This window comes from Anomaloglossus baeobatrachus, chromosome 4, assembly GCF_048569485.1.
Source record: "Anomaloglossus baeobatrachus isolate aAnoBae1 chromosome 4, aAnoBae1.hap1, whole genome shotgun sequence".
Taxonomy (NCBI): domain Eukaryota; kingdom Metazoa; phylum Chordata; class Amphibia; order Anura; family Aromobatidae; genus Anomaloglossus; species Anomaloglossus baeobatrachus.
In genome coordinates, this window is record NC_134356.1 from 534330494 (window position 1) to 534351736 (window position 21243).

Below are 21243 nucleotides of genomic sequence, written 5' to 3' on the forward strand. Positions count from 1 at the left end.
AAGCGGTCGGCCAATAGAAGCGGAGGGGTGGAGATGAGCGGGACGTAACATCCCGCCTACCTCCTTCCTTCCTCATTGCCGGTGGATGCAGGTAAGGAGATGTTCGTCTTCCCTGCGGTGTGTGCTGCTGCAGGAACGACGAACAACATCGTACCTGTGGCAGCAGCGATATGAAGGAAAGGAGCGACTTGTCAACAATCACCATTTTTGAACGATTTTGCGATCGTTGATCGTCGCTCCTTGGTGTCACACGCTGCAATGTTGCTACCGGCGCCGGATGTGCATCACTAACGACGTGACCCCAACGATATATCGGTAGCGATGTCGCAGCGTGTAAAGCACCCTTAAGTATCTTACCTCATGTGCAGGGCTTTGCAGCTTAGACTTTCATGGTTACGACCACAAGCAACTAACTCACTATATAAGTGGACATAACAATGGATACCTAAGCTGTAATGCCCTGCACATGAGGTAAGAGACATGGCTATATCAGGAGAGAACCATGCTAAATTTCTAAATGGAGATATTTGATAATATTATTATTATTATTATTATTACACCTACTACATATTGGGCTAGGATTTTGGGGATGGAAATACCCCTTTAAGATTCACATCACTTTTGATTACAAGCATGTATTTCTATTCGTGTTGTCAAAACTACAAAATTTCCAGAAAATCTTGACGGATTTATTATAACGGAATGTTTTCCCAGTCGGGAGATAAATTTAGCAGTTGTATGAAGGATCCAGCAAAGCATCAAGGCTTCCATTATAAATGGGAGGCGTAATGCAGATGTGATTAGAGGCTTACATGATCTGTAGTGTCTCCAGTATATAGCATGACTCTTCATGTGTGTAAGTACTACAGTGTTTAGTCTTGAGAATGATCTTTGCCTCTTCTTCCTTTGACCTTTTCTCAGCCATGTAATGTTTTTTTCCTCATTTGCAAATAGTAGGTGATATAGATGAATAGTGCGAGGACATTGCCATTTTGGGTAAAACTAATAGTTCACTGATAACCAGTGGTAATCTAGAATAATTTTTTTCACTAAGGGCTCAATATATCAAGACTGGCTTTGCTCATGCTGGCCTTGATGAGGAGGTGTGCTGGAGTCAGACACTCCTGATTCATGAAGAGCCATAAGAGCACTGAATGAGTGGCATACACCGCTATGTGCGCCTTGACATAAATCCTACTCCAGTCTCTGGTGGAGTAATATTTGTGGCATAGTAAATGCCTCTGCTTGCCCCTATCCCACATTAGCTCTGCCCACTTTGTCAAAGTTGGGTGAAAATAGTGTAAGAATGCCAAAAGTCACATAATTTTAGCACTACCTCCAGCTGTGCCAAAATTATGAGACTTTTTAATTTGTGTTTAACCATTAATGACATATTAATGCTAAAAAAATCAATACACTGTAACTTGTAGACAGGGCCGCCACCAGGAATTTCAGGGTCCCATACTGCCAAAATTTTCGGGCCCCCTTGAGACTCCGTCACCACCCCAGCTTTGCTTCTACCCCTAAACATTCTCCAGTGCTATCACCACTCTTGGAAAATCTCTGATTCTGTAAACAGTCCTCACCAAATAAACACTAACCACTAGTCGTCATTTTTACAGCCAAGAAAAAGCTGCATGCACCGTTTTTCGAGTTATCAAAATGACAAGCCCCAAACAAAATCATCAGCCATATGCGTATTATATGTATACATATATATATGTATATATATATATACTGTATATATATATATATATATATATATACTGTATATATATATATATATATATATATATATATACATATATATATATATATATATATATATATATATATATATATATACAGTATATATGTGTATCTATTACAGAGGATACAGGCTATATAACAAAATATAGAGGCCGTTGTTCCGCAAATAAATATATATATATATATATATATATATATATATATATACATATATATATATATAGTATGGAGGCTGGGGGCTGCATATAGTGTATACACAGCACTATACTGTACCCACACATCCACACTATAGACATATAGTAACCACAGACATAATGCAGGCTATAGCATGCACCTGTACATACAGTATGGTGCGGTGTATGAACCGGAAGCAGGAGCCGAAATACAGACACACACAGAATATACTCGTGAGCAGCGAGTGGCTCCGACGCTAAAGACACAAGGTTCAAATGGAGTCCTGGCGCTCGGCGGTGATTGGAGGATCCTGTCTCCTCATGGTCACTTCCTTCGTCTTCCGGGATGGTCCGGTTTATACTGTCCATAGCAGCCTCTTAAACGCATGCACAGTAGAAACTTCACAATAATGAACAAAGGGCGGGCCAACAGCATCAGACGTCACTGATGATGTCACATATGGCCGTCCCCCTCTTCGGTGGCCATACTCTTAAGTAGCTGTGGATATGACTGGGGCCATATTTTTTGGACTATAGGACGCTCTTTACCATAAGACACACCCCAGGTTTACACAGCAGAAAATAGAAAAATATTTTTCCTGTTAAAAGTTCCCTGGCGGTGTAAAGGGGAGGGGTCATTAGTCTTAATTTTAAATGTACTAGGGTAGAATAGGGAGGTAATAAATTTATTGCTAGTGTATTTCTGAAGTGTATATATTATACACACCCAGCTCTGCTAAATGGCCATAGACATACACAGCTAAGCTACATGGCCATAGACATACACGGCTCTGCTGAATGCCCATAGACATACGCGACTCAGTTACATGCAAATATAGACACACACAGTTCTACTACATGCACATATAAACAAATACAGCTCTACTACATGCACATATACACAGAGCTCTATTACATGCCCAAACAGTATAAACAAACACAGCCTACTATATCCACATATGCACACAGCTCTAATACATGCACCTGTAGACACACACAGCTCCACTACATGCACCTATAGACACACACACAGCTCTACTACATGCACACAGACACACACAGCTCTGTTGCATTCACATCACATGCTCCTATAGATGCACACAGCTCTGCTACTTGCACACTACATGCTCCCATAGACACACAAAGCTCTGCTACATGCACACTACATGCACTTATAGACAACCACAGCTCCACTACATTCTCCATTAGACACACACAGCTCTGCTACATCCACATTACATGCAACCACAGACACACACAGCTCTACAACATGCTGTATAGACACACACAGGTTTGCTACATGCACCTATAGACATATACAGCTTTGCTACATGCACCTATAGCCAAACACAGCTCTGCTACACACAGACTACATGCACAAACACACTATACATTACCTCATCTTGCAGTTCCTGATCAGTTCAGAGCAGGAGAGAAGCCACTGGGACCTGCATGGAGACTGCAGCAATTGAACAGCTACAGGACCTTCCAATTCACCTGTCCGGTCATGTGATCAGGCACATGATTAGTCAGATGACCTGGAAGGTCCTTCACCTTCTCAGCTACTATAGCCTCCATTCTGGTCCAATGAGTCACATAGATCAGTGCAGAACAGGAAGAAAGCTCTCTATAAGCAGCCAAGGCCCCCTTCATCACACTGATAGCGGCCCTACCCCCTGGGGCTCGGTAAGCAAAAGGAATGAAAAAGGAGGGGCCCAAGCTATCAGCGGCTGGGCCCCCCTCCTGCCTTCTGCTCACTAGGCCCTATACAGGAGTTACAGTTGTAATGCCATGATGGCGGCCTTTAGATATGTAAAGTCCACAAAACAAAACCTTTTAAGAAGCATGTTTTATATCTAAGAATGGTTAGCAGCTACTGCAATATGGGACTTCTTACTTGTTTAGTGGGTATATTTCATTCTTTTTAATACAAAAGATCTTAGATAATCTTTCAAAAATTAATTTTGTTTAATAAGATATTGTGAATGATAGTGATGAATATTTACCTCGGAAACAGAAGGCATGGTGTTTTGACAGAGCATCAGGAAACCCGGTCTGATTTTCATGAATGTAGACTGTGCGGACTCCAGGATTGTCGCCTCCACAAACTTTACGCGCTTTCACAATGGGGTAACGGACACTACCATCAGATAACCAGCCTGCTCTGCACTTGTCAAATCCCATTCTCCAGGCTGCGTAAAGTTGTCCAGTGGAAGCCAGGGTAGCATTCTTACTCTCGCAAAATTCAGCTGCTTCTTGCAGAGTGAACTGATCTGGTCGAGTTACAAAAAACACTTCCCCTGGAAATAATGAAAACAAAGGTAATTAGAATTATATTAGTTAAGATAAAATATATATTTTGGTATTTAGTCCATTACATGGATGTAAACTATATAACTACCATTCACTTAATTAATTAATGTATCCACCACAAATTTTATTGTGAATGTAGTCAACTGTATACATTTTAATGCACCATTTAAAAATGTCTCATGTTGATTTCCAGTTTGGCCATAAAGCTTTGGTGGAGGAAGGATGAACTAGATGGACCTAGGTCTTTTTTCAACCTAAGTAACTATGTAACTATGTAACTTTTTAGGTTGTCTGTAATTTTTGGCTGATATATTTTAAACTACAAAAACTAAACAACAACATACAGTAAAAGCTTGACTTACAAGTTTAATTTCATCTGTGATTGAGTTCCTAACTCAGTTTGCGCTTATGTCATATTAAATTTCCCCATTCAAATTCATTGAAATCCTATCAATCCATTCCAGCCCCTACATATGGCCCACCCATACTGGTATATGGCCCCCATCCTGGTACTGTATATATGATCCCTACCCTTGTGCATGGCCCCCATCCTGGTATATATGATCCCTTCCTGGTACATGGCCCCCATTCTGGTATATATGATCCCCCATCCTGGTACATGGCCCCCCATCCTCTTATATGGCTCCCCATTCAGGTGCAAGGCCCCTATCCTGGTACCTGGCCATTCATCCTGGTACATATGATCCCCTATTCTGTTACATGGCCTCCTATCTTGGTGCATGGCACTTCATCCTGGTACATGGCCCCCATCCTGGTATATGGTCTGCAATGGCTGGTGTCCCAGAAGGAAGTCTCTTTGAAGATGATGCACAAAAAAGCCCGCAAACAGATTGATGAAGACAAACAGACTAGAACCATGTTCTGTGGTCCGATGAGACCAAGATGAACTTATTGGATTCAGATGGTGTCAGGAGTGTGTGGCGGCAACCAAGTAAGGAGTACAAAGACAAGTGTGTCTTGCCTACAGTCAAGCATCATGGTGGGAGTGTCATGGTTTGGGGCTACATAAGTGCTGCCGGCTGTGGAGAGCTACAGTTCATTGAGAGAACCATGAATGCCAATATGTACTGTGACATACTGAAGCAAGGCATGATCCCCTCTCTTCGGAAACTCGGCCACAGGGCAGTATTCGAACATGATAACAACCCCAAACAAACCTCCAAGATGCCCACTGCCTTGCTAAAGAAACTGAGGGTAATGATGCTGTACTGGCCAAGCATGTTTCCAGAACTAAACCCTATTGAGCATCTGTGGGGCATCCTCAAATGGAAGGCGGAGAATTACAAAGTCTCTATCATCATCAGCTCCTTGATGTCATCATGGAGGATGGAAGAGAATTCCAGAGGCTCATGTGATGCTCTAGTGACTTCCATGCCCAAGAGAGTTAAGACAATACTTGAAAATAATGGTGGGAACACAAAATATTGACTCTATGGGCGCAATTTGGCTATTTTCACTTAGTGCTGTACTCAATTTTGTTGCCAGCGGTTTTGACATTAATGACTGTGTGTTGAGTTAGCGGGCACCAAAGTTACACTGTTATACAAGCTGTACACTGACCACTCTGCATTTATCAACGTGTAATATCTTCAGTGGTGTCCCATGAAAAAAATATAATAAAATATTTACAAAAGATGTGAAGGGTGTACTCACTTTTGTAACACACACACATATATATACATATATATATATATATATATATATGTATATATATATATATTGCGGAGATGTAAAAAAAAGCTCAGTGATATATATTTATTCAACACACACGCCTCACCCAAATAAGTTATATTAGAAAAGTAGCAGGAATAATGAAAGAGTATAATAAATGTATGGTCGGCCACATACCAAGAATATACATCTGTGCATAAAAGCAAACACCTACACATAATAAATACAAGCTATAATAATGGTAATATAGCTAACATCAATATGAGTAAATCTACATAAAAACTAAGGTAATGGTTATCTCAGCAGTAGTTTGGCATAAACAGAAAAAATGCTTTGTAGAAGTAAAGCTTATTTAACCCCTTTTCAGCTGTTACTAATAGTTTAGACACATACCTCGTAGCTTGTCAATGTAACAATATACATCATATTCTTCTGATGGATCCACCACTCCATAATTCCTCACTCCAGGGAATCCATTCTTATCTCCATGGCAGTTTTCACGAGGACTTATAATGGGGTACCTGTCCAAATATATATATGTGTGAATATACAACTTACGTCTTTGAAAAATGTAGCAACTGTTTACTAACTGGTTTAAAATGATAGTTTAATAAAAGCTAATTTGTAGAATTTGCTTCTATATATTTTTTTTATTACTATTTTCACATGTATTCTAACTTAATTAAAGGTTGACTAAAATAAAAATACTAATATATGCATTATGTTACCACAAAATAAAATACTCTTGAAGTTCAATACATTTCCCCATTTACATCTGTGGAGCCTCGACCCATCAAATAGGCCACTTTAAGTCATGTATAGATAAAAAAAAATTGTTTGCCTACAGTAAGAAAATTAAAGGGAATCTGTCAGCAGGTTTTGCTATGTGATCTGAGAACAGCATGCTGTAGGGCAGGGGTCCTCAACTTGTAGCTCAGGAGTGGCTGGATGTGGCTCATGACCCTGTCTCACAGCTGAATGTGGATCATGACCCTCTTTCAGAGCTGCTGTAGGGGTTAAAAAACAAAAATCAACTATGCCTCTCTTATCAAGCTGTGTGCTATTGTTTATATAAACTAAAGGCTTTATTACCTAATGATTATCATTACTGGGACTACAATGTCAATTGCAAGGCAATCTGGCATGCCCGCTGCTGTGATTGACATCTCTCTAGAGAGTCTAGTGTGGGTGGTTGTATCTTTCCCCAGCTCTGCTCATTTGCTAAATCTAAAAGTTCTGATTGTGTCAGAACAGCTCCATCCAGTAATCTAAGCGATACATCATTGGATTCAGGATCTCTTTGTCTACATCATGCTGCTCTCAGATGATATAGCAAAAACCTGCTGACAGATTCCCTTTAAAAGGAACCGGTCACCAGTTTTTTCAGTATTCAACCCAAAGTGGCACCATATGCAGATCCTGGGCTGCATTCTATGAAGTTTCATTTACATATATGGTGGCAGAAGGTGCACCTTGTTCCCTGACTCCCCTTGCAGACCCCACAAATACCTTTATAAAATTTCCCGTCACGTATGTAAATTAATCATTCTGGTTGGATGGGCATCCTCTTTTTTAGCTGTTGTCCCTACTTTTGCCACTGTTCACCATCCTCTTTTCATGATTAACATAGATGATGCCTCCATCATCATCCACGTAGCTGGGTTGAATCGCGCGTCTGCGCAGAGTCATTCCCGGCTAGTGCAGAGGCACTTCGCTCTGCCCAGAGATGAAAACATAGGTGCCGGTGATCTCTCTGCGCAGGCGCGAGATTCTGAGAGAGATCACCGGCTCATGCAAGTGCACCTATGTTTTTGGCTTTGCCTGCCATGGGGCAGAGTGAAGTGCGCCTGCGCAAGCTGGGAATTTATGCGCAGGCGCATGATTTTGCCCAGTACGTGGAAGATGATGGAGGTGTTATCCACGTCAATCGTCAAAGGAAGATGGCGAACAGTGGCAAAAGCAGGGACAGGAGCTGAAAAATAAGACAACCATCCAACCAAGAAAAAGACGCCTATCTGACCAGAACGGTTCATTTACATATGTGGCAGGAGATTTTATAAAGGTATTTGTGGTGCTGCAAGTGGATTCAGGGAACAAGGTGCACTTTTATAGAATGCAGCCTGCGAGCTATAAAAGGTGAAACTTTTGGTTTAACACTCAAAAAACTGGTGACAGGTTCCCTTTAAGCAGAACCTTGCTGGGCAGCACTCACAACATATAGTATCCTCTACAAACCTTTCAATTTACTCTTCCTGTGTACCTCATCTCCAAAGCACTGTGTCTTATTAACATACAAATACCCATCATTTATATGCATTTACACAGCTTATAAATCTGAAAAATGACACAAGTGCTACCTAAAATTCAATTAATACTCAGGAGGAATACAATTTGTATGTGGATGTTAGTTGCCTCATGCAATGAGAAATAAAATTTGCATAGTGAATTACCCATAACATCATTGTGTGGCAGAGGGTTCCAATGCCTTTACTGTAAAGAATCTCCACCGAAACTTATAGTAAAATGTTTATTGCTGTAGATTCAGAGGATGCCAACATTTTCATAATTGCTGATTTTGATATAAAATGATCATTAGAAAGATCTATCTACTGACCGTATATTTGAACAGTATAATTAGATTGCCCCTTAAACCCTCTTTTTGCAATCTGAATAACCTAAAATGTGAGCCTGTTTCGGTATTGAAATGCACCCATTCTCTTAATTGGCTGGCACAAGCTTTCTTGGTGTCCAAAGCAGATTTATAGAACGTCTTCTCTCTTAACCTTTTAAGCCCAATGTATAAGCTGCTGCCTACAGAATTGACTTATTAGTAATTTGCATACTCAACTGAATGCAGTGTCTAATTGACTGGGCAAATATACTTTTTAGAAAGGGAGAGCAAAGTTTTGCTTTTTTAACGTAGAAAGTTTACCTCCCCCTAATTGCACACTAGACAACCGCCTACTCGAATTCTCCAACTTCCTGCCTCTGGATGACAACTAATCCTGCCATTTATAGATGATATCATAAATTTGTCAGATTTAATATCCATGATTGTAAAAAATAATCCAGTTCTGGTTGCAGAATTATTAAATCTTCCTTAATCTAAGTAAAATGATAATTGATTTGGCCAATTCGAACGTGGGCAGCGAGTTGAGCTGATTCATTTCCATGATTATTAATGCTGAAGATAATTTCTTGCCTATTTTTGCCTATTTATTTAATACTACTGTTACTACTAATTCACAATCAACAAATTTTATAGGGCAATTTTACAGGGAAACATGATATGCTTTTTGAAGTTATTTGATGCAAATTGAATGCTCCTCAGAGCATAATAAACATAGTATGTAAAAAATCCTCCTGGCTAACCCATCCCGCCCCTCACCGGTCCCTCCACCCCTACAGTCCACTGTCTGGTCCTCTGCGCTATCCTAGTGGCACCACACAACTTCTTTGGCCTATTTTACTCTATGTCATGTATTCTACCTACAACTTGGCCTCTGATATCTCTGTGCCTCGTACCGTGACTGCACACATTGTGATATCATGATGATATCATGTGCATCACCCGGGGCCTTGTCATGATGTGCACAGCTATGGTACGGCAATTACTAATGTCAGAGGCTTAGTCGGTAGCAAAAGAGGCACAAAGGACTAGATGACAGGCAAAAATGTGTCATTTAACCATATAGTGAAACCAGATTGTACAATACAAACTGCATACACTACTAAATTAACCTCTTATGCCTGATGAAACTGGGGAGCTTACTTTCTAAAACCATGACAGAATGGCTTTAAAATACTGTCATTACATTGAGCATTTTAGCTAAAGAGAAAAAGGGCACATGAGTCATTTGTATTCAGTCTCCAAACACCCAGTCGGACTGACAGCTGCAACTTCTAATGCACAGTTTGAGGTTTCAGCAGGAGCAGCAGAGACACTGTGGAGCTGTCAATCAGGTTAGGTGGACGGAGCTTGAGTTAAGCTTTCATAAAGGATTATACAGCCATTATGACGGAGATTTTTTTTTAAAAGTGACCAGCCTCATCAGGTCTCAGAGATCTATTTACTAATGCATGCAGTATGTGCTGTGAAATCTTGTGACAGGTCTGTTTTAATTAGAACCGAAGCTGGCACTCTGTGATTACTTCAGTGGATTACTAAGTCTGGGAAATATAATAACTGAAGTTTCAATACCTAAAGGAAAATAGTCCATCAAGCAGAAAACCACTGGATCTCCAAAATCTAGAAATGCTAGAAATGTGTTATAATAGCAATTGTTTTATTAATTTGTTGTATTTAGATTAAAGAGGTTGTCTACTACTTTTACAATGATAGCCTATCCTTAGGATAGGTCATCAATGTCTGATTGGCCGGGGTCCGACACATGGCAACATCTCCAGTCAGCTGTTCTCAGTGCCAGCGGTGGCAGCAGGTAGCCAGAAATGCTATTTTGGAGCTGCCTCGGCTTCTGATAGTGACTATGGCCAGGTACTGCCCATCCATCTCTTATTTAAATCAATAAGAGCGGGGGATGTGCAGTACCCAGACACTATCAGAAGACAGAGCAGCTCTGAAATTGAGCATTTACTGCTACCTGCTGCTTTTGTAGACACCGAGAACAGCTGATTGTCAGGAGAACCAGGTGCCAGACCTCGGACAATCAGACATTTTTGACCTATCCTAAGGATAGGCCATCAATGAACAAGTAGTAGATAACCTCTATAACATTTGTCAATTTGATTATTTCTGAATATAAACAGCATTTTTGAATTCTTGTTCATCTAAGGACTTATTCTCATTAGGAAAAGACTCCTTACATCCATACAAGACATTTTACCGGGAGTCCACAATGTAATGTGACCCCATGGATAGCACAAACTCCATAACATAGCTTAGACACATAGGGAACAATGAGTTTTTAAAGTGCAAACATAGAAATTACAGAACCTTTTCCCTTTATGAAGATAAGAAAATTGCCCCTGTGAAACGCGCATCGGGCTTCTGAGGTCCTTACTCTCTAGGATCAACTGGTGACCGTCTTGTGCACATGTAGCACTGTCTACACTTCATTTTCTATCTATTGTTATGGAGACTGGGGGACTCTGACGACCACTTATCATGCATAGAAATAGAGACATTGAGTTACATTGGAGAAATCCATGTGGATAATTTTCATGGTCTGATTTTGTTCACCCACCCTGGGATTTGTGATTTGATTGTACAGATTATGCCCACTATATGGTTATTAAATGGTTATACACCATCCAGCTTTCTTCTCAGATTTTAATGTGTGTGTATTTTAAACCAATTTTTTGCCACTATGCCTAAATAAATTTATTAATTTCTACTTTTGGACTTATTCTCATACCTGACAGTTTGATCTGAAATCCACCCGGCATCACATTGATCAAACCCAGCTTCATAGGCCGCCTGGAGCTGAGCAGCGGTGGCAATAACAGCATCATTGTCCAGACAAGCTTTCTTCGCCTCGGAGAAGTTGAGAGAATATCGACTGGATTCCGCTCGGTAATGAAACACAATACCTGATGGGGAAAACACACGATAGATTATCAGCATTAGACTCAATCAGACCCGCAGTATGAAGTATTTATTTCGTCATTTAGATTTCAGAATTACTTTCTTAATTCTATATAAATATAAATGTGATCTATATTGAGATATAATATTTATTCCTCACCAGTGTCAGATATGGGTTTTCCTGGTTGAGCGGCATCAATAGCTGCTGTGACTGGGAATATTTCTTTTTCTGCTGTGCCAGTGGCTTCAATGGAAGGAACAGCTGTGATATTTTCCAGCCATAGCTGAAGTCCATCATCTGTGATGTTTTCTAATAAGGCTCCTGTTGGCAGCAGATCTTGACTTATAGGCGTTCCGGGGAATTCTGGAGTTGCTGTAAAGCCATCTTCAGAAGGTGTTAGGGTGAAGTTTAGTCCTTCTAGATCAGTTATGCTGCCACGGGCTTCCTCTTCGGTAACGTTTCGGTGAAAGATGAGTGTCAGGCCAGGCTGTGTCACCGTTTGAATAGTAATGTTGTCAGCATCATCTGTTCCAGGAGCAAGAAGCAAATAAGGCCACTTAGCACATTAATAGTACTGAAAGCTGAGCTAAAGAGCAGCTTCTAACAAATGAGGTTACATCGAAACAGAAAGAGTCATTATGTTGTTGGACCATTAGAGAAAGTGACTATTCTTGTATCAGCTGGTGCTTCTCTATGTGACGGAAGTACAAAGCCAGAAATGCTTTCCTGAGCTCCAATGTTACTAGAGTAACACAAATCCCCCACAAAAGAGTAGGCAAACAAGAATCAGTCTTCCTTTTATATTTTCTTTTTTTTTAATCCACTCCTGAGTTTTGTTCCAAAACTGCATCAAAAATGCCCCAAAAATAGTAAAATGAGATTTCAGCCTGGAATTAGATCGCATATATTGTGAGCTTTTGGGGCATCTTTATTAAAAAAAACCTCTGTAGCCAAATGTTGCAAGTCGGTAATAAAATACTGCCATGACTGCAACATATATTTGTTGTCTTTTTATCATTAGATTAATTATTTTTCAATTTTCTGCATGCACTAGGTATGGCGTTTTTTTAACCAGTTTCCTGGATTTTCTATAAAATGTCAAACAAAAATTCACATAAAACTTACAAAAATAAAGAAATAAAGCCACATAATAAATTTGTAAAAACTGCCAGCCAAAAGAAAATTGAAATGAATTTTTAAAGAGTTTTATATTGGAAAATTTTTTGTAAAAAAATTCATGTAATATCAATTATTTTTTAAAGGGGATAAAAATTTTCAATAACACTATAACGCACATATCAAGCTTAGATATAAAATAGGATCAATTGTTTATTATTTCACCAATGTATTGAATTGTTTCTAAATTCTACATAAGCCAGAATTATGAACTACACAGTGTCTGGCAGAGTAGGAAGACCTGCTGGTGAATATCTATGTTGTAGTGTGAAAAAGGTTATTTATCAGATACATTAAAATAAATAATAATTTAAGTATTTTTAAGAACATTGTCCACGCATGAAATATATACAGGCATAAGTGTATTCATTGTATATAAAAAAAATGTAGACTAACCTTTGTAGCAGATAGCATCAAAACGAGACAGCGGATCTGGATATCCCGTCTGGTTAGCATGGAGATAAACTGTCCTGACTCCAACTAAGTTTCCGCCACAGTTGGGACGTGGAAAGGCAATTGGATACCTAACACTGCGATCTGCCAGCCAGCCAGCACTGCACACGTCCATGCCAATCTGCCAAGCCAGATGGAGTTGTCCTGTGGCGGCAAGTCTGGCCCCTAAGTTTTGGCATTGCTTTTCAGCTTCATAGAATGTAAACTTTTCAGCAGATGACGCATAAAAGACTTCACCTAAGAAAGCAAGAAAGAAAGATATTATAGTTCTTGTGTCAGTTAAAATGATCAGGGAGCTATTAAAAAATGGAGCAATAGGATAGATGACAGACAGAGGATAGATAGATAGATAGATAGATAGATATACAGGCAGATAGATAATGGATAGATAGAAAGATAGATAGATAATGGATAGATAGATAGATGGATAAATACATGACAGACAGAGGAGAGATAAATAGAGAGATGGGCAGATACATGACAGACAGAGGAGACATATCCATCCTTCCTACAGTCCCCAACCTAGGTGTGTCACCGTTGTTCCTACAGTCCCCATCCTGGATGTGCCGCCACCCATCGTTCCTACAGTCCCCATCCTGGATGTGCCGCCATGCATCGTTCCTATAGTCCCCATCTTTGATATGGCCACATCCATCCTCCTTATCGTCCCCACCCTGGATGTGCCGCCATCCATCATTCCTACAGTCCCCATCCTGGATGTGCCGCCATCCATCATTCCTATAGTCCCCATCCTGGATATGGCCACATCCATCCTCCTTATCGTCCCCACCCTGGATGTGGCCCCATCCATCCTTCCTACAGTCCCCATCCTGGATGTGCCTCCATTCATCGTTCATACAGTCCCCATCCTGGATGTGCCGCCATGCATCGTTCTTATAGTCCCCATCCTGGATATGGCCACATCAATCCTTCCTACAGTCCCCACCCTGGATGTGCCTCCATCCATTGTTCCTACAGTCCCCATCCTGGATGTGCCGCCATCCATCATTCCTATGGTCCCCATCCTGGATATGGCCACAGCCATCCTCCTTATCGTCCCAACCCTGGATGTGCCCCATCCATCCTTGCTACAGTCCCCACCCTGGATGTGCCGCCATCCACCATTCCTATGGTCCCCATCCTGGATGTGGCCACATCCATCCTTCCTATAGTCTCTACCCATCATCCCCACAGTCCCAGTCCCTATTGTACACTTGCTTTAGCAAAACTAATGTGTATTTGGTCCTGCCAATAAAGCTTATTTGATTTGATTTAGATAGATAGACACCTGTCATGTGTTCAGCATAGCAATATACATCATAGGTTTCATCAGTGTCTCGAACGCCATATGTTCTCACTCCAGGAAAGTTTTCTTTGTCACCATAACATGGCTCACGTGGATTATGGATTGGGTAACTGCAAAAAAAACATGAATAAATGTACTTCTAATAGGGAAAAGAGAATTTTTGACAATGTTTAGCAGTGCTCTCAATTATACATATTGTATACATATACTATTTAGTTGTTTTACTCTCTGCTACATCAGTTTGGGTCTGCCCATGCAACTACATGGAGCACATGATGTGCCATTATGCATTGTCACTCTTTCCAAGGTGTCCCAGGAGTTGGATACTTGCTATAGAAAGACACTTTTTGTTAAGTAAAAGTTGGTACAGTTGTAGTGATCAGCATAAATGATCACAGTGTCAGTATCAGTTTGATCTTGTCATAGTTTACACCATTTTTGTGATGTAAATTATCATGAGTATGTCATCTGCTCTCAGTTATGAAAAAAGATGGAGAATCCGACGAAGCAGCGATGATTCTGGTCTGTCTGCCGGGTCAGTATTCCACCATTGCTGGCCTGGAACTCTGCGAACCGCAGTCATCATTGCAGCATGACGCACACATGATCTCACGCCAGTTCAGCTAATCAAAGAGGAGCCGCACATGCCGTTTAGTGGTCAGCAGTTACGGAACATTGACTTGACTTCTGGCGTAATTGCGAGCTGCACTAAAATTTTACGATGTTTCAGTTTTAGGACAAATCTCTGGCGAAAACGTGTTTATTTTTTTAATATTTTAGCACATTTTTTAACATTTTTTAACAAATATAAATTTCTAGTCCACTAACTGAGCTAAGCAGTGATTACTTGTACAATCCACTACAACCTTTCCTTATTGCAGTCTATTTTACTTGTTAGAAATAACCCAATAGTCTCTTTCAGGACACTTAAGTTAAGTGGTTTATACAGTAACAATATGGTGTGCTTATTCAGAGTGGGTTTTTTTCACAATTGACTTGAATTTTTAACAAATGAAAAGTGATTTTGAGGTTGTTCATCTCTTATGAGTTCTGAACAATAGTAATTTGTTGTTTGGTGAATAAATTCTGGAATATCCTCCCCATTATCCTGTACAATGTAAGCCCGCAAGGACAAGGCCCTCTTCCCTCTGTACCAGTCTGTCTATTGTAACTTGTATATGTATTTTGTATGTAACGTCTACTCATGTACAACAACATGGAATCAATGGGGATCTATAAATAAATAGTATAATTATTATTATTATTATTAATAATAATAATAATAATAATAATAATAATAATAATGCCTTGTATGAGATATTCCCCGTGCTACAACCCTCATTCTTTAGCCGTAGTGAAGAATGGCTGCAAAAAGCAACCCTTGCATTAGATAACCCAGCAAATCTGTGTATTAGAGAAATATGACATTGATACCAGTGGGGCTTGTGGAGTTCTCCATCTCCCATATGATGGCAATGCAAGAGAACTGAGCTAAGCAAAAGATCAACCTAAGGACTAGAGTTGAACGCGGTTCGCGGTTCGAGGTTCTCCAGTTCGCGGCTCGAGTGATTTTGGGGGCTGTTCTAGATCGAACTAGAACTCGAGCTTTTTCCTAAAGCTCAATAGTTCTAGATACGTTTGAGAACGGTTCTAGCAGCAAAAAGACCAGCTAATTCCTAGCTGGCTTTCCGCTGTAATAGTGTAAGTCACTCTGTGACTCACACTATTATGAAATTTCAGTGTATAGTGTGCGGGAACAGCGCATTCAGATCACTGCTGTATGGATCGCCATTTTTTTTTTTTTCCTTGTCTTCCTTCCCTAAGCGCGCGCGTGTAATGGGGCGGGCCAGCATGTCAGCCAATCCCAGACACACACACAGCTAAGTGGACTTTTAGCCAGAGAAGCAACGGCATGTGTGATAGGATGTCCATGTCACATGTCCCTGCATTATAAAAACGGACATTTTCCTCCAGCACGCCATTATCTGCCTTCTGCGTCCTTGGTGTCAGTCACCGCTGGCGCAGCTCCTATCTCCGATACTGCTGTGTACGCTCTATACACAGCGCTGTACAGAATAGGGATATAAGTTTTTATCAGTCCTTTTAAGGGCTAATACCGGCAGGGTCAGAGCCATAGGTGACTGTCAGGGCCGTGAAAACAGAGTTTAGCAGCTACACAAGATGACAGCGTCTGCGTAGCTAAGGTCAGGGATTTCCTCGCTGCATTTCCCCATTAGGAGGGATAGAAAGGCAGGCTTCCTTTCCTCTACCCAGACCCACAACCCTGCCACTGTACCCTCCTGCCCTTTGCACACTCAAGCTCATTGTTACTAAGCCATTATACTAGCAAACACTGAGTGAACTTAGTGGCATCCTAAAAGTGGCTGTTGGACTTCTGTATTGTCCCACTAGTGCAAAGATATTTGCAGCACGTCTGCCTGCATTGCACACTCAAACTCATTGTTACTAAGCCATTATACTAGCAAACACTGCTGCCAGTTTAAGGGCCGTAGATGCATTGTCAGGGATAGTTATTGTTGTTTATTCTGCTGTTAATAAAGCTAGACCACCGCTGAAATCTACACCACCTCTCAATTTTTACTACCACATTTTCAGTGCACAATGTTGTCGCAATCAAAATGAGTGGCAAAATGACAGATGCTGGTGGAAAGGGGAAGAGGCGTGTTGGAAAAGGAAAAAAAGGGTTTGTCCGTGGGCAAGGTGGCAAAGCTCCATTAACATCTGCTGAAGATAGACCATCTTCCAGCAAAAGTAAGATGTCTACTACTTACCGTGGACAATCTGATGTGCTCCCTTTTTTACGGACAAGAACAACTGGAACAAAGGTAGATGATGGCCAAAAAAGGAAAATGCTTGAATGGATCTCAAGTGGTCCAACAAGTGCCCTCTCCGCCACCTCAACTACCGCATCCAAAAAACACCAGTCCTCTGAGTTGTCAGCCCAATCACACTTGCATTCTCACAGCTCTGAAGTCTCCATCCGCCCTGCACAGTATGGTGGAACTGAGATGGCTGAGTCTGCAGAGCTGTTGAGTCACACTATAGCCTGGGAATCAGAGGTCTGCTCCCAATTACAGTGAGTACAGACCAGGAAATGGTCTGCAGTGATGCCCAGAACCTTTGTGACTCAGATTCAGGCCGTGATGACCAAGTTTCTGAGCATAATGTTGACCCTTATTCACAAACTGAAACACCTGTGGTAATAGACAATGAGGAACATACTGATGACGATGAGACTCAGATACCAGATTGGGATGACAACTTAAATATTCGGTCAGGGCAAGAAGAGGCTCAGTCTGAGGGTGAGGGGAGTGCAAACACAACAATTGATGAGGAAGTTCTAGATCCCATGTACTGCCAACCCACAGTCAGGCCCTCGAGGAGGTCAACAGAGACGGTGGAGGAGGATGCAACTGACGACGAAGTTACCTTGCGCCTTCCTGGACAGAGTCGGAGTACTGGTAGCACGTCTACAACTGCATCCTCAGCCACCACTGTGCCTCTGAGCACTAGTCAGGGTGGATCAGCAGGTCGCATGCCCTCTAAGCCTTGCCTAGCCTGGTCCTTTTTTGACATAGCAAAAGATCGCCCAAATTATGTGATCTGTAAAATTTGTCATGATTCTGTTAGTAGAGGGCAAAACCTCCGCAGTTTTACAACTTCTTCCATGAATCGTCACATGAATAAATATCATATGTGCCAGTGGGAAGCTCACCGTGCTGCAATGCGGCCTAGCGGAGCGAACCATCCACCGCCTGCCCCTTCCAGTGCATCTGCGCGCTCTTCATCTTCTAGGACTGTGGGGACAGCTGTCACACCTGGTTTTCCACGCACAACTTCCACCACTGTAACCGCAACAGGCAGTTTGCTTGGTAGGTCGTCAGTTGGTTTGGAAGGGGAAACAAGTACGTGTGTACAGCTCTCTCAGACATCGATAGCACCAATCTTGGATGAAGGCGACATCATGTCTACGCCTGCACTTTCCTCACAAAGCTGCATTTTTCCAGGGACACCCTACTCAACACCGTCTCCACACAGCAGCCAGATCTCTGTCCCTCAGATGTGGACAAATAAAAGGCCATTTCCTGCGACCCATGACAAAGCTAAGAGGTTGACTTTATCCCTCTGTAAGCTCTTGGCTACCGAAATGCTGACTTTCCGCCTGGTGGACACACAGGATTTTAGAGACCTTATGTCTGTCGCTGTGCCCCAGTACCAGATGCCCAGTCGCCACTACTTCTCTAAGAAGGGTGTGCCCGCGCTACACCAGCATGTCGCACACAACATCACCGCTTCCTTGAGAAACTCTGTGTCAACGGGTGCATTTCACCACCGATACTTGGACCAGTAAGCATGGACAGGGACGTTACATGTCGCTGACTGGGCGCTGGGTATCTATGGTGATAGATGGTGAAGGGTCTGCTGCACAAGTCTTGCTGTCCCCACGACTTGTGTGTCAATCCTCTGTCTGTCCAAGTTCCGCCACTGCTTCTGCCACCTCCGCCCCAAGCCTGCCTGGTCAGGCCACCAGCGTTCGCACTGCGCAGAAGGAATCACGCACCCCTCATTACTATGCTGGCAGCAGAGCGCAACGGCATCAGGCGGTCTTTAGCTTGACATGTCTTGGAAATAGGAGTCACACAGCGACTGAGTTGTGGGCAGCTCTGGACACTGAGTTTAATAAATGGTTGTCTCCACTCAACCTGCAGCCTGGTAAGGCCATGTGCGACAATGCTGCAAACCTGGGTGCGGCCCTTCGCCTGGCCAAGGTGACACACGTGCCTTGTATGGCTCACGTGTTGAACCTTGTTGTCCAGCAATTTTTAACATACTATCCCGGCCTAGATGGCCTTCTGACCAGGGCACGAAAACTGTCTGCTCACTTCCGCCGTTCAACCACCGCAGCTGAGCGACTTGCATCGCTCCAGAAGTCTTTCGGCCTGCCGGTTCATCGCCTGAAATGCGATGTGGCGACACGCTGGAATTCAACTCTTCACATGTTACAGCGACTGTGGCAGCACCGCCGAGCCATGGTGCAATACGTCATGACGTATAGCCTGGGCCAACGAGATGCAGAGGTGGGGCAGATCACCCTGATGGAGTGGTCTCAGATCAAGGACCTATGCACCCTTCTGCACAGTTTCGACATGGCGACGAATATGTTTAGCGCTGACAATGCCATTATCAGCATGACAATTCCAGTCATTTACATGCTGGAGCACTCGCTAAACACTATTCGGAGTCAGAGGGTGGGACAACAGGAAGGGGAGGAACTACAGGAGGATTCATATGCGCAAGACACAACAACATCACCAAGGTCCAGACGTTCTTCATCACCAACGCGGCAGGCATGGGACCATGGGGGACAGGGATCAACAAGGGCGCATGGTAGCAGGCGAAATGTTGAGGAAGGTGCAGGAGAACATGAAGAAATTGAGGACGAACTGTCCATGGACATGGAAGACTCAGCGGATGAGGGAGACCTTGGTCAAATTTCAGCTGAAAGAGGTTGGGGGGAGATGTCAGAGGAAGAAAGAACGGTTAGCACCTCTATGCCACAAACACAGCGTGGACTTGGTCCGCATGGCTGCGCAAGACACATGAGCGCCTTCTTGCTGCACTACCTCCAACATGACCCTCGTATTGTCAAAATTAGAAGTGATGATGATTACTGGCTTGCCACACTATTAGATCCCCGGTACAAGTCCAAATTTTGTGACATAATTCCAGCCATAGAAAGGGACGCATGTATGCAGGAGTATCAGCAGAAGCTGTTACTCGATCTTAACTCGGCTTTTCCACCAAACAACCGTGCAGGTGCAGGGAGTGAATCTCCCAGTTGTAACTTGACAAACATGGGACGGTCTCGTCATCTTCAACAGTCTACCCGTACCAGTAGCACCGTATCTGGTGCTGGTAACAGCAATTTTATGGAATCTTTTCATAATTTTTTTAGACCGTCCTTTGCAAGGCCACCAGAGACAACAAGTCTGACACATAGTCAACGGCTGGAGAGGATGATACAGGAGTATCTCCAAATGAACATTGATGCCATGACTTTGCAAACGGAGCCTTGCTCATTTTGGGCTTCAAATCTTGAAAAATGGCCAGAGCTCTCCAGTTACGCCTTGGAGATTTTGTCGTGTCCAGCTGCCAGCGTTGTCTCTGAACGTGTCTTCAGTGCTGCTGGGTGTGTGCTGACAGATAAGCGCACGCGTCTGTCCAGTGACAATGTGGACAGACTAACGTTCATCAAAATGAACAAGTCATGGATCCACAAGGAATTTACTACCCCTGTGTCATCCTGGGGAGAGTAAATGCTTGTGGATTTGGAATGTGCTTGATGCAAATCAAAACATCCTGTTTGCAACTAGGGCACAAGTGCTGCCACTGAAGGGGTGGGTGTGTGTGGGGCCCAATTTTTGGAAAAAAGGGAGACTCCGCTTGGAGTAACCCTTGCTTACATTGTTTTTAAAAATGATCCAAGATGCACAGAGCTGGGATCAGGAAAGACTTTGCTACCTACCCCGGTGTCATGCTGGGGACGGTTAATTATGGCGTATTTTTGAATGTGCTTGATGCAAATCTAGCTGTGAAGTGTACAACTGGGGCACAACTGCTGCCACTGAAGGGGTGGGTGTGTGTGGGGCCCAATTTTTGGAAAAAAAGGGAGACTCTGCTTGGAGTAACCCTTGCTTACATTGTTTTTAAAAATGATCCAAGATGCACAGAGCTGGGATCAGGAAAGACTTTGCTACCTACCCCGGTGTCATGCTGGGGACGGTTAATTATGGCGTATTTTTGAATGTGCTTG

General features: G+C 42.4%; 1 protein-coding gene across 1 annotated transcript in view; it reads right to left on the reverse strand.

The window, feature by feature from the left end:
* Nucleotides 1-21243, reverse strand: part of ACAN (aggrecan) — an 81596-nt gene that overhangs the window by 38912 nt on the left and 21441 nt on the right. Inside the window, exons 4-9 of the mRNA XM_075343750.1 lie at nt 14391-14518; nt 13046-13339; nt 11633-11998; nt 11303-11477; nt 6321-6448; nt 3929-4222 (exon numbers count right to left, since the gene is read on the reverse strand). Coding sequence (XP_075199865.1) covers nt 3929-4222; nt 6321-6448; nt 11303-11477; nt 11633-11998; nt 13046-13339; nt 14391-14518 — 1385 coding nt within the window. The remainder of the gene's footprint in view (nt 1-3928; nt 4223-6320; nt 6449-11302; nt 11478-11632; nt 11999-13045; nt 13340-14390; nt 14519-21243) is intronic.